This window comes from Coregonus clupeaformis, chromosome 37 (assembly GCF_020615455.1).
Source record: "Coregonus clupeaformis isolate EN_2021a chromosome 37, ASM2061545v1, whole genome shotgun sequence".
Classification (NCBI taxonomy): domain Eukaryota; kingdom Metazoa; phylum Chordata; class Actinopteri; order Salmoniformes; family Salmonidae; genus Coregonus; species Coregonus clupeaformis.
This window is the reverse complement of record NC_059228.1, coordinates 23,783,231-23,799,522: the sequence shown is the minus strand read 5'-3', so window position 1 is coordinate 23,799,522 and position 16,292 is coordinate 23,783,231. Positions and strand designations below refer to the sequence as shown.

The window sequence follows — 16,292 nt, the reverse complement described above, 5'->3', positions numbered from 1 at the left end:
AACAGCCTACAAGGCAGCATCCTGATTTATCAGCCTCTGAAGCTGATATTGAATCTGATCAAACTCTGAGACTGAAAGCTAATCTGATCAGCCTGTCAGGAATGGAGCTCTGTAAATGTAAACATTATACCAAAAACATGAAGTGTCCCTTCATAATTATACACATATCAGTTATGCAAGCTAACAACCTACATAGATAACCAGCTAGCTAGCTAACAAGACTATCTTGCTAATTAGCTAGCTAGCTCACAAGACTAGCTAACCAAGTGAGCTTCCTAAGTAGCCCTGCTAGCAAGCTAGCTAAAAAACACAAAAAGATTGTGCATCTAAAATAAATAAGCCTGATATAATATCAGTGATATATCAGTATATAGTTGCCTTAATTTTGAAAGATGCTACATTACCTTTTTTTCCTCTATGCTGCAGCTTTCTGTCTCTGACTATGGCTCGTTGTTCCTTGCATACGATTGGCTCTGGTCTTGGGGGCGGGCACGCAGCCTGGGAGACAAAGCTGCCTGTCAGGCGCTGTTCAGGGCTTAAATGCCCCACGAGCCTCAAGCCCCAGTGGTTTCCACTAGTTACCACAGCCACAAAGTCATAATTGGCTATATCATAAACATATTTTTGGTCTTAATTTAAGGTTTGGGTTAGGCATAAGGGTAGCAGTTTAAGGTTAGTTAGGTTTAAATCTGATTTTAAGAACATAAATTGTAGAAATAGGCGGGGGATGTAGCTCAGTTGGTTGAGCATGGCGTTTGCAACGCCAGGGTTGTGGGTTCAATTCCCACGGGGGGGCAGTAAAAAAAAAAATATATATATATATATATATAAAAGAATAATGTATGCACTCACTAACTGTAAGTCGCTCTGGATAAGAGCGTCTGCTAAATGACTAAAATGTAAATGTAAACGTTTGTGACGTTGTGGCTGTGGTAACTAATGACGACCAGCTCCAAGGCTAGTACCAAAGCAAATATTATGGATATAATGTCAAGATACTTGTCTCTCCGCCCTAACAATGGGATTCGTTGTCCACAAAGCGGCACGGCGGGCTAACTAGTTCCCGCCTATCCTTTCTTTGGATTGGTGGATACAGAGAGAGAGATGGAGAGAGATGCTATGCTACTAGCCTCATGCTATGAATCTCGAGACAACTCTGATATCAAGTTTTTTTTTTCTCTAAAGGTTGCGGGGATGTCACGTGTCCTACTTATATCAGTACACTCGTAACAACCTAAGCATTACGAAACGTATATTAAATCAAATAAACCTGACACAGCAAATAAGCCATTCATTTTTTGTTGACCAAATTCGACACTTGTCAGAAAGTTGTTTACATAGCTCCATACAAAAACACATCGCTTGGTGGGCGGAAAAACGCCACCTACTGGAGGGAGACGAAATTTCCGCCGAGTTGGGACTCTCTCTTCACCTCTTCTTCTCTGACCAAAGACAGTACACACTCTGTGCTCATACTGTACATGTGAGCAGCGCATGCGTGATGTTCACCAACGACCACCCATAAGTTACTAGCCAATCACATTTCACTTGGCCATTGTCAACAAAACATTTCGTTATCATTGTTTTCCTGCTGCCTGGTAGTGTTGCACAACAACTTCTAGCGCTTACTCGTGTGATCGATTAAAATAAGACCAGACGTTTTTATAGTTCGTCGACAGAGCTCTATCTGTAGATTTAAACACTTTTTAAATAAACATGTCGCTTCAGAAGGAAATTCCGTATAAGGAGAGCTTGCAGGGTAAGTACAGTAACTAACATCAAACAAGCTTTTTTAGCTAACGTTAGCTGGCCACAAATAATTGTTATGTAAGTCTATGTAGCTGACTAACAAACTAGCTACCTAGTTAGCTAATGTTGGCATCAACTGGAAGTTGTCAGGTCAGGGGAATATTGTTAAAGCTTGTCAAATAATAGCTAACTAACTAGCCCCATGACTGTTAACTTAGTCCCAAAAATCTATTTCTTACGGAATTGGATCACGTTAAACTTCCGTTCATTCCTGACTGGCAAGATTCAACACTAAACGCTACAAAGGAAAATATCTAGCTACTAACGTTAGCTAAGTTGTCAAACTAGTTTCTATCTATCTGTGGGTAATATGTATCCACAGGTTCCTGGGTGGAGCTGCACTATAACACTGGCAGTGGGAGTCAGGGGAGCCAGGAGCAGATCTCAACAACCCCTCTTGATGTAGACCTGGAGAAGTTACTACTTGACGCCCAACACGAGTCAAGCAGGAGTACCTCAAGAGGAAGTTCACAATGCGACAGGTATGGGGAAAGGAAATGGTTACTGTGCTGAGCCTTAGCTGAGCCTTAGTTTCCCTGGAAACCTGACATTGAATTGTATTGAATTCTATGTCAGGCAGAAATTAGTGTTTGTATCAGGGAAGTTACCACTCATGACCTCTACAAGCCAGAATGTTGAATACAATTGTATTTTAAACTACTTTACCAGTTGCCCGTGCAGTTGGTCCTTTTGGGGGTAGGAATGTGAGACAATATATCCACAGGAGAGTATAATTAAATACACTTTTCAAAGCCCTACACGGGAGAACCATGTAAACACATGCAGGAGCTCGGCAAGAATGCATGCTTCTCCCGCATGTATTTTTATCTTGTGCACATGCTTCAGGTGATAGAAATCTGATCGCACTACCATCTCTTTGAAAAGTTGATGTAATTATACTTTTCTGGGGATATATTGTCTCACATTCCTACTGCCAAAAGGACCAACAGCACGGGCAAACCGGTAAAGTATGTTAAAATCTAATTTTTTAAAACATTTTGGGTTGTGAGAGGAAACTTTCCTGATTCAAATGCTCATTTTTGCCCGACGTACAATTCAATGCAATTCAACATCTGGTTTCCAGGCAAAGCCTTGGTACCCCATCTTAGCAGATTACCTAACACACATTTCAAAAGTTCTAACGATATCCTGAGTCATCTTTATTGTCTATCTTTCCAGTCCGCTTAGGTCACAGACACCTCTTCTTCTGTTTAGAGGCTCAGAGGGAAACAGTTCACAGGTAAATACATGGTCCTTAGGGGTTGTAAGGTTGTCTTCTGTTGTTCTTCTGATATGTATTGTGACGTTCAGAAGGTAATAATTCAGGATAATACCAGACTTTACATTAGGTGAATAGTACAAACATGTTTCTGATTCCAATGTGGGAAGTTCTAAAGTTGTTTACTAAGGCATTTCTACATTGATTTCAGTCTGAGGAAGATAACCAAGAAAGAATCCGGGAAGTAGAGAATCTACTGAAGAAGAATGCTGACTGGATCTGGGACTGGTCCAGTCGTCCTGAGAACAACCCACCAAAGTGCGTAGTACCCTGTAATTATATACAGTAGGGCCCAATGTTCATAATGCTGAAGATGGAAATGGAATGTAGAGAGAGAACATGTCGGCACAGCTGAATTGTACAGAGAAGGGTCTTTGTTTCAATATTCAAATTCGATCTCCAGCTGTCCCGTAGTAATGAACGAGTCGGGATGAGACAGACAGACAGACAGGCAGGCAGCTTTTCTCAGCCAGTCGAAATCATGAATCAGCATCATTTTTATGGACTGTAAGTTAGCCGTAGTTGGCTAGCTAGCAAGCAAGGGATGAGAACATTGCCAGCCAGTATGGAAATTGAACATTTAGAACGAACAACTGGGTCGTGTCCATAGATAAAGAACAAAAAGACTGAACGACTGGGTCCCATCTCTGGCAACCGAACCGATAGAACGAACGACCAGCCGGCTTGGGTAGCAACCCTAGATTTGTGTCGCGACTATATCTTGTGGAAGGATGAAATAGTATGAATAAATTAATCAAAATAACGCTTTTAATGGAAATATGTACAGTAAGGGAAAAAAGTATTTGATCCCCTGCTGATTTTGTACGTTTGCCCACTGACAAAGAAATGATCAGTCTATAATTTTAATGGTAGGTTTATTTGAACAGACAGAATAACAACAAAAACATCCAGAAAAACGCATGTCAAAAATGTTATAAATTGATTTGCATTTTAATGAGGGAAAGAAGTATTCGACCCCTCTGCAAAACATGACTTAGTACTTGGTGGCAAAACCCTTGTTGGCAATCAGAGTTCAGACGTTTCTTGTAGTTGGCCACCAGGTTTGCACACATCTCAGGAGGGATTTTGTCCCACTCCTCTTTGCAGATCTTCTCCAAGTCATTAAGGTTTCGAGGCTAACGTTTGGCAACTCGAACCTTCAGCTCCACAGATTTTCTATGGGATTAAGGTCTGGAGACTGGCTAGGCTACTCCAGGACCTTAATGTGCTTCTTCTTGAGCCACTCCTTTGTTGCCTTGGCCGTGTGTTTTGGGTCATTGTCATGCTGGAATACCCATCCACGACCCATTTTCAATGCCCTGGCTGAGGGAAGGAGGTTCTCACCCAAGATTTAACGGTACATGGCCCTGTCCATCGCCCCTTTTGATGCGGTGAAGTTGTCCTGTCCCCTTAGCAGAAAAACACCCCCAAAGCATAATGTTTCCACCTCCATATTTGACGGTGGGGATGGTGTGCTTGGGGTCATAGGCAGCATTCCTCCTCCTCCAAACACGGCGAGTTGAGTTGATGCCAAAGACCTCGATTTTGGTCTCATCTGACCACAACACTTTCACCCAGTTCTCCTCTGAATCATTCAGATGTTCATTGGCAAACTTCAGACGGGCATGTATATGTGCTTTCTTGAGCAGGGGGACCTTGCGGGCGCTGCAGGATTTCAGTCCTTCACGGCGTAGTGTGTTACCAATTGTTTTCGTGGTGACTATGGTCCCAGCTGCCTTGAGATCATTGACAAGATCCCCCCATGTAGTTCTGGGCTGATTCCTCACCGTTCTCATGATCATTGCAACTCCACGAGGTGAGATCTTGCATGGAGCCCCAGGCCGAGGGAGATTGACAGTTCTTTTGTGTTTCTTCTATTTGTGAATAATCGCACCAACTGTTGTCACCTTCTCACCAAGCTGCTTGGCGATGGTCTTGTAGCCTTGTGTAGGTCTACAATCTTGTCCCTGACATCCTTCGAGAGCTCTTTGGTCTTGGCCATGGTGGAGAGTTTGGAATCTGATTGATTGATTGCTTCTTTGGACAGGTGTCTTTTATACAGGTAACAAGCTGAGATTAGGAGCACTCCCTTTAAGAATGTGCTCCTAATCTGAGCTCGTTACCTGTATAAAATACACCTGGGAGCCAGAAATCTTTCTGATTGAGAGGGGGTTAAATACTTATTTCCCTAATTTAAAATGCAAATCAATTTATAACATTTTTGACATGCGTTTTTCTGGTTTTTTTGTTGTTATTCTGTCTCTCACTGTTCAAATAAACCTACCATTAAAATTATAGACTGATCATTTCTTTGTCAGTGGGTAAATGTACAAAATCAGCAGGGGATCAAATACTTTTTTCCCTCACTGTAAATCATTATTTGAATATGTTGGTAAGCCGTTGTATAAAAGTGATAATGCCCTCGAAGGCGATGTTTGGAGGATATATTGGCACGGTTTATATATCCAATATATCCTCCAAACAGCAGCTTCGAGGGCTTTATCACTTAAACATACTTTAGATCTGGTTTTAGTCGTTTAAGTTTACACTGAAAGGGTTTTTCCATACCTACTGTTTGGACTTAGGCAACGCGAAAATACGCTTAGGCGGCCCACCCAAGGATTTCAATGGCAGAAAAATCCCTGTAATCACTGATTTAAGCTAAAGTTTACTAACCCAGTTGTACAGTGCCTTGCAAAAGTATTCAGCCCCCTTGGCGTTTTTCCTATTTTGTTGCATTACAACCTGTAATTTAAATGGATTTTTATTTGGATTACATGTAATGGACATACACAAAATAGTCCAAATTGGTGAAGTGAAATTTAAAAAATAAATAACGGAAAAGTGGTGCGTGCATATGTATTCACCCGCTTTGCTATGAAGTCCCTAAATAAGATCTGGTGCAACCAATTACCTTCAGAAGTCACATAATTAGTTAAATAAAGTCCACCTGTGTGCAATCTAAGTGTCACATGATGTCACATGATCTCAGTATATATACACCTGTTCTGAAAGGCTCCAGAGTCTGCAACAACACTAAGCAAGGGGCACCACCAAGCAAGCGGCACCATGAAGACCAAGGAGCTCTCCAAACAGGTCAGGGACAAAGTTGTGGAGAAGTACAGATCAGGGTTGGGTAAAAAAATATCAGAAACTTTGAACATCCCACAGAGCACCATTAAATCCATTATTAAAAAATGGAAAGAATATGGCCCACAACAAACCTGCCACCAAAACTCACGGACCAGGCAAGGAGGGCATTAATCAGAGGGGCAACAAAGAGACCAAAGATAACCCTGAAGGACCTGCAAATCTCCAAAGCGGAGATTGGAGTATCTGTACATACAGTGGGGAAAAAAACTATTTAGTCAGCCACCAATTGTGCAAGTTCTCCCACTTAAAAAGATGAGAGAGGCCTGTAATTTTCATCATAGGTACACGTCAACTATGACAGACAAAATGAGATTTTTTTTCTCCAGAAAATCACATTGTAGGATTTTTTATGAATGTATTTGCAAATTATGGTGGAAAATAAGTATTTGGTCAATAACAAAAGTTTCTCAATACTTTGTTATATACCCTTTGTTGGCAATGACACAGGTCAAATGTTTTCTGTAAGTCTTCACAAGGTTTTCACACACTGTTGCTGGTATTTTGGCCCATTCCTCCATGCAGATCTCCTCTAGAGCAGTGATGTTTTGGGGCTGTCGCTGGGCAACACGGACTTTCAACTCCCTCCAAAGATTTTCTATGGGGTTGAGATCTGGAGACTGGCTAGGCCACTCCAGGACCTTGAAATGCTTCTTACGAAGCCACTCCTTCGTTGCCCGGGCGGTGTGTTTGGGATCATTGTCATGCTGAAAGACCCAGCCACGTTTCATCTTCAATGCCCTTGCTGATGGAAGGAGGTTTTCACTCAAAATCTCACGATACATGGCCCCATTCATTCTTTCCTTTGCACGGATCAGTCGTCCTGGTCCCTTTGCAGAAAAACAGCCCCAAAGCATGATGTTTCCACCCCCATGCTTCACAGTAGGTATGGTGTTCTTTGGATGCAACTCAGCATTCTTTGTACTCCAAACACGACGAGTTGAGTTTTTACCAAAAAGTTATATTTTGGTTTCATCTGACCATATGACATTCTCCCAATCCTCTTCTGGATCATCCAAATGCACTCTAGCAAACATCAGATGGGCCTGGACATGTACTGGCTTAAGCAGGGGGACACGTCTGGCACTGCAGGATTTGAGTCCCTGGTGGCGTAGTGTGTTACTGATGGTAGGCTTTGTTACTTTGGTCCCAGCTCTCTGCAGGTCATTCACTAGGTCCCCCCGTGTGGTTCTGGGATTTTTGCTCACCGGTCTTGTGATCATTTTGACCCCACGGGGTGAGATCTTGCGTGGAGCCCCAGATCGAGGGAGATTATCAGTGGTCTTGTATGTCTTCCATTTCCTAATAATTGCTCCCACAGTTGATTTCTTCAAACCAAGCTGCTTACCTATTGCAGATTCAGTCTTCCCAGCCTGGTGCAGGTCTACAATTTTGTTTCTGGTGTCCTTTGACAGCTCTTTGGTCTTGGCCATAGTGGAGTTTGGAGTGTGACTGTTTGAGGTTGTGGACAGGTGTCTTTATACTGATAACAAGTTCAAACAGGTGCCATTAATACAGGTAACGAGTGGAGGACAGAGGAGCCTCTTAAAGAAGAAGTTACAGGTCTGTGAGAGCCAGAAATCTTGCTTGTTTGTAGGTGACCAAATACTTATTTTCCACCATAATATGCAAATAAATTCATTAAAAATCCTACAATGTGATTTTCTGGAGAGAAAAAATCTCAATTTGTCTGTCATAGTTGACGTGTACCTATGATGAAAATTACAGGCCTCTCTCATCTTTTTAAGTGGGAGAACTTGCACAATTGTTGGCTGACTAAATACTTTTTTCCCCCACTGTAGGACCACTTTAAGCCGTACACTCCACAGAGCTGGGCTTTATGGAAGAGTGGCCAGAAAAAAGCCATTGCTTAAAGAAAAAAATAAGCAAACACATTTGGTGTTCGCCAAAAGGCATGTGGGAGAATCCCCAAACATATGGAAGAAGGTACTCTGGTCAGATGAGACTAAAATTGAGCTTTTCGGCCATCCCCACAGTGAAGCATGGTGGTGGCAGCATCATGCTGTGGGGATGTTTTTCATCGGCAGGGACTGGGAAACTGGTCAGAGTGAAGGAATGATGGATGGCGCTAAATACAAAGAAATTCTTGAGGGAAACCTGTTTCAGTCTTCCAGAGATTTGAGACTGGGACGGAGGTTCACCTTCCAGCATACTGCTAAAGCAACACTTGAGTGGTTTAAGGGGAAACAGTTAAATGTCTTGGAATGGCCTAGTCAAAGCCCAGACCTCAATCCAATTGAGAATCTGTGGTATGACTTAAAGATTGCTGTACACCAGCAGAACCCATCAAACTTGAAGGAGCTGGAGCAGTTTTGCCTTGAAGAATTGGCAAAAATCCCAGTGGCTAGATGTGCCAAACTTGTAGAGACATACCCCAAGAGACTTGCAGCTGTAATTGCCTGCAAAAGGTGGCTCTACAAAGTATTGACTTTGGGGTGGTGAATAGTTATGCACACAAGTTTTGTTTCACAAGAAAAAATATTTTGCATCTTCAAAGTGGTAGGCATGTTGTGTAAATCAAATGATACAACCCCCCAAAAAATGCCAAGGGGGGTGAATACTTTCGCAAGCCACTGTAACTGTGTTGTGTCTCTGTAGGGAGTTTCTGCTGAAACACCCCAGGCACTCAGCCTCTCTCAGCATCAGGAAGACCAGCGTCATGAAGAAGGGAGGTGTTCTCTCCCCTGACTTCCTCAAGCTTTTCCTCCCTTCATTATTCATTTCTCACATACTCGCAGTTGGCCTGGGGTAAGGGACTGAGCATTTTGTAACTTAAACACAGTACAAATACATGCAGTCTATTGAATACTTGCAAAGCTGCCTTTTACTATTACTAAAAGTACGGTGTCCCAGATGGTTGTCGAATTGTTTTGTATTTTAGCGAAATGCCTTTTGAGAGAGTTGTAATACAATAAAGTAAACACTACCCTGTTGAGGAAAAGTAGGCTAAGTGAAAGCATGCCGCTGGCCATGGATAGATATTTCAGAGCAGCCATTATTCATTTTTACTTGAATCAAAATAACATTTTTAATGGCCTTTCTTTGCTATTCTGTCCTTCTCAGGATATACATTGGGAGGCGCCTCAGCACGTACAGCACCTACTGAAGCTGATGCTGCATTATGACACCACTGTTGTGACTCATACAGCTGTCATGTCTTCAAATGGGGCAACTTCAGAATCCAAGGAGAAGTGGTTGATGTAGCATTCTCCATTTTAGCTGATTGCCTCAAATTGTATCTTCTGAATGCTGTGACTGCTTCTTTCTCCCAGATATGTCTTGAATCAGGAACTGATTTGTGGTGCCTTGTTCCTCTCGCTATTTAGAATGCTGATGTTTTATATTGAACTGCTGCCAATTGGCATTGTTGTTTCTCGTTTTCTTAAGCATATTGAGTTTGTGGTTTGCCTGATTTTTATTCTTAAGGGAATGATTAATGTAAATTTAATATTAATTGTGAAATAATTTCCTGCACTAATTTTCTTTGAAAAAAGCTGGGGTTGTGAATACATTTCATGCTACATGTGAATACATTTCATGCTACATGTGAAAGGAAGGGTGTGAATTCCAACTTTGGGGGGGGTCTCTAATTTAACCATTTATTTGTTTAAAATGCTATTGTGTACTGTTACAGTGGTAAAGACAAAAATAAAAGCTTATTCCAAATGAAATGAACACCCCCACCACTCTGTCATGGTTTAAACCCGTGACAGTTGGTTCAGGTTCTTTCAATTGCATTCATCTCTCTTCTGTCTGTCTGCCTCTCTGTCTGTCTTGAGCTTTCACTAGAAAACTTGCAACATTCTATTGACTGGGTTCAGCCGGCTAGCAAACTTGCAACATTATCAACTGGGCCCTCATGCCGATGAGCTCAGAACAGACACTTGTATTTGAGTCCTGTATTTCAGCCCCTTTTCAGGTGTCCCAACTTTTCTTTTTACAAAAAATGTCAATTTGTTAGCAACACAATTAATTCAGGCTACATGAGTGCAGGCCTAAAGACAATCGCCGAATGTCATTACACGTTTTGGTGTTTTGTAACAGATGTCTCTTTCCATTCATCCAATGGCTGGTGCACAGTGCACTGTTTGGATGCTGGAATTAGTGGAGTGGATGAACGTGCACAGGTAGCCTCAATTTTGAAGTGATTTGTTTGACAATCAGATAAAAACATTATGACTGGTTGTGTTCATGCCACATTAAAAGGTAATACATGTTTAACGTTAAAATACATGTCTTTACTATTAGGCCCATAAATGTAGAAACTATTCAAGCACAATCATGATGAAATGTTTTGTTTGTTTTTCGTAACTACAGTATATTATAAATACGAAACAATGTAAATGTTTTTATTTGGTAATTTATTTTACAGTGTCAGCTGGTACTATATCTGGTACAGAATATGGTAAGAAGTGGTACTTTCAGGTACTCCAAAGAATTGCCTGGTACCACATCTGCAGTGGCGCTTGTTTTAAAGCATCCCAAGTTATGTAATTAGCATGCAGTTTTAAAGAAAATTATAGGTCAATATCACTGTGAAATAAGATGTCTCCAATTTTTGTATGATCAGTAAGTCATTCATATAATAATCTTTGCTACTTACATTGTATTTTTTGAGCACTCATATGAATTCCCTCATTTTCTCTGAATACTGCAACTTATTGAATAGACATCTACAGTATCATCTAGCTCCAGGACTATTCTCACCCATTTAAAGTAATGGAGGCATAATGCAGATGAATACAATTAGATTTTATTTAACTTTGGTCAACATAATTAAACAAGTGAATACACTGCCACCATGTTAAGAATGATTAAACAGAGATAGGCTTTATTACCAGTGTTCCTGTTTTTAATATCAGTACAGGTCTATTCAACCATCATTTTTGCATTGATAGAACTTGGAAAACAAAGTATGCAGTTTTGACTTTAGTGGCATCCCAATGAATGATTTAAAGGGCACATGTAAGAAGAGGTTTGTCTGAATCTCCTGCTCTTACTACACAAAGAACCATAAACTTTCCATGTTTTGGAGGAACTCTGTATATCACTAGATCTATCAGTATGATGTGCAGTACTCTTCCTCTGACTATTATATACCTTGTGTTTTCACAGACAGCCGCAAATAGCAGCAGTAATATGAGACAAATCTATAAAATAGAATAAAAAAATAATGCACATAAGGTTTGTAAAACATTTGGGGACATAACCGGTAGCTGTCATTGATAGACGTAGGTATTAAGGCTGCAGAATCCCTTTGTCTTGCGTCTCTTCCCATTAAGTTTCCAGCCTGTATCTTAAATGAGAGCAACACATAAATACATATCTTGACACTTGTACATGGTCAGTCTCAAATGGTGATTCTGAAACTTAAGAGTAGTTATTTTAGTGATAGCTTGAAAGAACTACTCAAAAGACCGCGGTGCGACTTTACATTTTTTCCACCTCACTACAACATAAAAACATGCAAACAATTCTAAACATGATTTCAATTTTAAAACACATCTGTAGTTCTATTTACTTTTATTAAGTGGATGACACCATAAAGGTGTATTTGAATAGATACAGTCAGTGAGATAACGTTACCATTTCTGGGGGATAAATTGGGGATAGGAGGGAGTGGGTGGAGAAAAGAAGATGTCCACTTTCCAAATTCACGACCTGTTGCAAGTGCTTTAGCCTGAACGCATGGTCAATGGGGAATGTTAACAGGTAGGCCTATAACGCATGAAATATCCATGTTTCAGAAAGCCCCAAAAATCTTAATGAGGGTGTTACAATGACAAGAGGTCATTTTCAGGGCTTTCCATAGTTCGGTTGTTAGATTATGAAATGAAGGCTGAAAATGTCAACACAAACACCAATGTTCAAGAGTTTGACCTCTTGCGTGTGCCGTTCCATTGATTCAACGCAAGGTGGGCTCTCAGGGTCCGATCTTGGCCCCGGCACTGATTCACCCAAGACTAAATCAACCTGACTCAAAAGAAAACAGGCCGACCAATCAACCTCCTGCCACAACAAAAAGAGGAGGAGGACGAGAGGGCTGTTTGTTTCTGTTACAGATAAACCACTAGGCTTAACTATCCAGGAACAGTAAAGCCTTGTCCTCAGGATGGAGCCCAATACTTTTTTTAGTTGATCTTGTCCTGGAAAATGTACAGGTTGTTGGTGGCCGCCACAGCGATGACGTTTTCTTTGGGGTGCCAGGCGGTGTGCAGGATCTTCTTGTTGAAGTCCAGGCTGTCCACGCTGATTTCATCTTTCTTCCTCTTGCCACCGGTGGAGACTTTGCGGGGTTTGAGTGTAGCCCGCGGTTTGCTGCACTCCCTGGAGGCCTCCAGTGTAATGTCCTTCCTGGTGTTCCGGTCAAACATCCGGAAAAAGTTGTTGTAGGAGCCGGTCATGATGGCACTGAGAAAGGAAGGAACCTGGGTAATTTATAATTCTCCAAAGATACTCCTTAAAAATGTACATATTGGCAGAAAAGTTGTCCAAATAACAACATAGTAGTTGCAGAATGCCTTAAACAGAGAAAGTGCTAGAGTTTCTTACCTGTCGCTACCGTTCCAGCAGCACTCAAACTTGTCGAAGATGCAATCATTTTCATACAACGAGCAAAGCTTGCTGCGAAGGTATTCGTGAACCTGAGCGGGAGAATGTTGATTAGTGTATTTGGAAAATAATTGCATCTTTCCAGCTATTCTATACACCTAACTGGACAATTGTGGACCACACTAAAAATGATGCCGTTATTGGTAGTGTTATCACTAGGAAGAGCAATGTAGGTACCTGATACGTCTCGACTGGCCTGTTTTCCATGTTGAGGTCCCACACCTTGACGGAGAGGTAGTCCCGTGTCATCATGTAGCGCCCGCTGTGACTGAACTTCACGTCAGAGATGGACGAGATGATCTCAGAGAAAAACGACCTGCTGCTTGGATCCTCAGGCTCCTCAAAGACTGCAATCACAAACGTGGAGATATTCAAAAGGACAGACAAAACCCCTGAAAATAGACAATCTAAACTAATTTATCTGTGAATGAACATCATTTAGAATGCAGAGAACAAGGCTCTATGAATACTCACACTTGGTGTGCCTATCGCAGAGTGCTGCTGTTCGCATGTCACAGAGGCGTATGGTGCCTTTGCTACTGCTGTACACAAATACATTGCATTGGTTTGGATGGCACTCAGCCGCTGTGATCACCTCTGTCAGTTCCTCCATGTTGGCAGGCTTGATGTCTACAATGTCTGAGAACACACTGTTAAGGAAATTAACTGAAATAGGTCTAAAGGCGTCAAACATTGGCTCCCTTGCACGATTCACTATCTCTTCTGAAATAAGTTGAAATTGAAGAAACTTTTGGTGTTCACACCTAAATCTAAACTGAAATTGAGAACTGTATACGCTAATAGAGGACAGTTTGGACGAAGCAAACATTTGCATCTAAAAGTCATGATGATGGGGACTGATACGTTTTCAGAAAAGGATACTAAAACTTCGGTCTGTGATTTCCAAGTGCCATAGATTAATTCTTAGATCATCAGCAGAGAGGTACGTTTGATGATCGCTATTTACAGAAATTGAATTAATATGATACGTGTGAGCGTTGGCAAACACCCTACGAGGACTTGCTTCTACCATGAGATCCATGGGCATCAGCACTGGTACCTGTAACCACAGGACAGATTTATTCAGGGGAGGAAGCTATAAGCATGCAGAGCCTGTGTTTTTCCTTGTACAGTGTCTGTTGAAATCTTAAAAGGTAAAGCAACATTAAACCAACCCGGAGGGAGGTAATTCTAAAGGGATCCCTGAGACGTCCGTCTTCGTCTTTCAAGTTGTAACCCTCAGCCCGCTTGTCTCGTTCACCGATTTTCCACAATTTGATCGTTTTGTCTGTACAAAAAAATAAAATAAGTATGTTGAGGGTGAAGAGAACCTAACAAAAAGGTTAGTAGGTTAAAGCAAAATGTTCTTACCATTTGTTGAGAGTAGAAAGTGAGCTGAGTTTTGTTGGGGTAACCATCTTATTTTGTTAATTTTTTCCTCAATTTCTAAACTTTTCAAGTAGTCAAATTCAGGTTCGTGACTCTGAAAAGTGCTATAAACGTTGTATTCCCCTCGCAGGTGTGGTCGATTCTTACACTGAAAGAGAAAAGTAGATGTGCACTGCGTGACAAACTTGGATATTAAGCATGTTTTATATTTAGAATTTCATCCAGTGCCTTTCTTTCCATAACAACCTATCATACCTGACTCCAAAAATGTATGTCAGTGTTCATGAAAATACATTTAGCTTGTCATTATAAAATTCACCTCCTGTTCATGTTGAAATATGACAACTCTGCCTCCCTTGTCTCCAGTTGCTAGCAACTCTCCAGAATGGTTGAATTCAACCGTTGAGATGATATCAGCTGAAATGAGGACATGTCACATTAAATCTGGATTCTGGAACATGATCATGTGTAATGTATAAGGGCTGTTCTAATCAAATAGATACACATCAGCAAAAGAACAGCACCTGGTAAAGAATAACACCAAAACCAATATTTAAAAAAAACAATCATGGTGCAACTTTCATGGGTGCACACACTATGCATAGTAGCCGATAGAGCAGCGTGTGGATTTCAATATTTGCATCCCTGAAAATAGTTGCAATATCAGTCAACGCAAGAAAAATGACTATGACTTTGAATGAATCAAACAAACTGACTCCCTCCCTACTGCTTCAGAATGTTCAATTGTCATATTCCCGACGCAGCCCTTTGACGTCACTGACAAACTCGCCCCCACATAACTAGCTACAGTAGTTAGCAAGATGACGCGCTAGTTTACGACAGTGCGTTTATCTTACTACCTACATTACAATAATTGAGACGTATTCTGACTTCCTAATTGTTATTATATGTTACATACATGTGCGGGACATAAGTTACAGGGGGAGGTTGTTTGGGTATAACAGCTTGCTAATAATTCTAGCCAACTTGATTTGCAAGCAAGAAGAGCTAGCTCACATGCTAACGTTAGCTAGTTAGAAAAACAAACTCAGCATTGCCCAGCAGTGGTACTCATATACATGCAGTGTCATGACTTTGTTTGTGGAAAGACAGTAAGTCAAAGGCGTAGTTAGCGAAATAATAAGATTACAGCATCACATCTTTGATCACATTTTAGCTCAAACGCTAGTAACGTTAGCTAACTCACTCGTTAACCTAACTAGCTAACGTTACTGTACTCACCTTCTGCAACATCTTCATCTATCGCTCCCTTCACTTGTGAGAAACACCACTGAAAATCATTTCCACCGGCAACTCCTGCATAACAACAATATTGGAATCATTACTTAGCTAGCGTCAGTTCACCAATCCATTTAGAGTCAAATGCTGTGTAAGTTAAAACTTGCATTCAGGCCACATAGCAGCAAGTGAGTGGTATGGGGACCCTGTCCCGGCTACAAAAGTAGCTTACCTGCCATTGTTTCATTTAGCAGAGTTAGCTATTACTGAACACGGCTTGCACTGCTTATTCAACCAATGCAACTTGCGTGAGGTAAAAATAGTCAACATTCACAGGCAAAGTGAGGAGTCAGGGATCACGGAAATCGTCCGTGATTTTTTCCATCCAAAATGGCGCATATTGCATAACACAATGACGTAATTTCGACATGTCACCAAGCATCTTTAAGTTATAATAAAAAAATAACATGCCACTTAGCAGACGCTTATCCAAAGCGACTTACAGTCATGTGTGCACACATTTTTACGTATGGGTGGTCCCGAGGATCGAACCCACTACCCTGGCGTTTCAAGCGCCATGCTCTACCAATTGAGCTACAGAAGACCACAGCTATCATCCACCCATTCATTCATCCCCAGCTGTAGGCAGTTTTGTCTATGTTTGAGTCAGTCTACATTTAGGCTCGGCCCTACTCCTTGCAATTTAATTGAGACAACAGAAAAACTGGATTAATTCAAATGGATCCTCACCCCTCATGTTGATGACTGCAGTGGAAAGTAAAGTATGTATGGT

At 41.2% G+C, this 16,292-nt stretch overlaps 2 protein-coding genes across 2 annotated transcripts; one reads left to right on the top strand and one right to left on the bottom strand.

Moving 5' to 3' along the window:
* The first annotated feature begins 1,552 nt into the window (after positions 1 to 1,552).
* Positions 1,553 to 9,934, top strand: LOC121553752 (BCL2/adenovirus E1B 19 kDa protein-interacting protein 3). The gene is made up of 6 exons (XM_041867117.2): positions 1,553 to 1,759; positions 2,132 to 2,291; positions 2,989 to 3,049; positions 3,240 to 3,346; positions 8,858 to 9,007; positions 9,323 to 9,934. The coding sequence occupies exons 1-6, from the start codon at positions 1,717 to 1,719 to the stop codon at positions 9,363 to 9,365; spliced, it is 564 nt and encodes a 187-aa protein (XP_041723051.1). The 5' UTR covers positions 1,553 to 1,716; the 3' UTR covers positions 9,366 to 9,934.
* A 669-nt stretch (positions 9,935 to 10,603) lies between these two features.
* On the bottom strand, positions 10,604 to 15,890 carry LOC121553751 (serine/threonine-protein phosphatase 2A 55 kDa regulatory subunit B delta isoform). The gene is made up of 10 exons (XM_041867116.2): positions 15,732 to 15,890; positions 15,503 to 15,577; positions 14,580 to 14,677; positions 14,243 to 14,408; positions 14,047 to 14,159; positions 13,754 to 13,931; positions 13,346 to 13,510; positions 13,049 to 13,218; positions 12,812 to 12,903; positions 10,604 to 12,670 (listed from the first exon to the last, which is right to left on the bottom strand). The coding sequence occupies exons 1-10, from the start codon at positions 15,736 to 15,738 to the stop codon at positions 12,391 to 12,393; spliced, it is 1,344 nt and encodes a 447-aa protein (XP_041723050.1). The 5' UTR covers positions 15,739 to 15,890; the 3' UTR covers positions 10,604 to 12,390.
* Between the last annotated feature and the right edge of the window lie 402 nt (positions 15,891 to 16,292).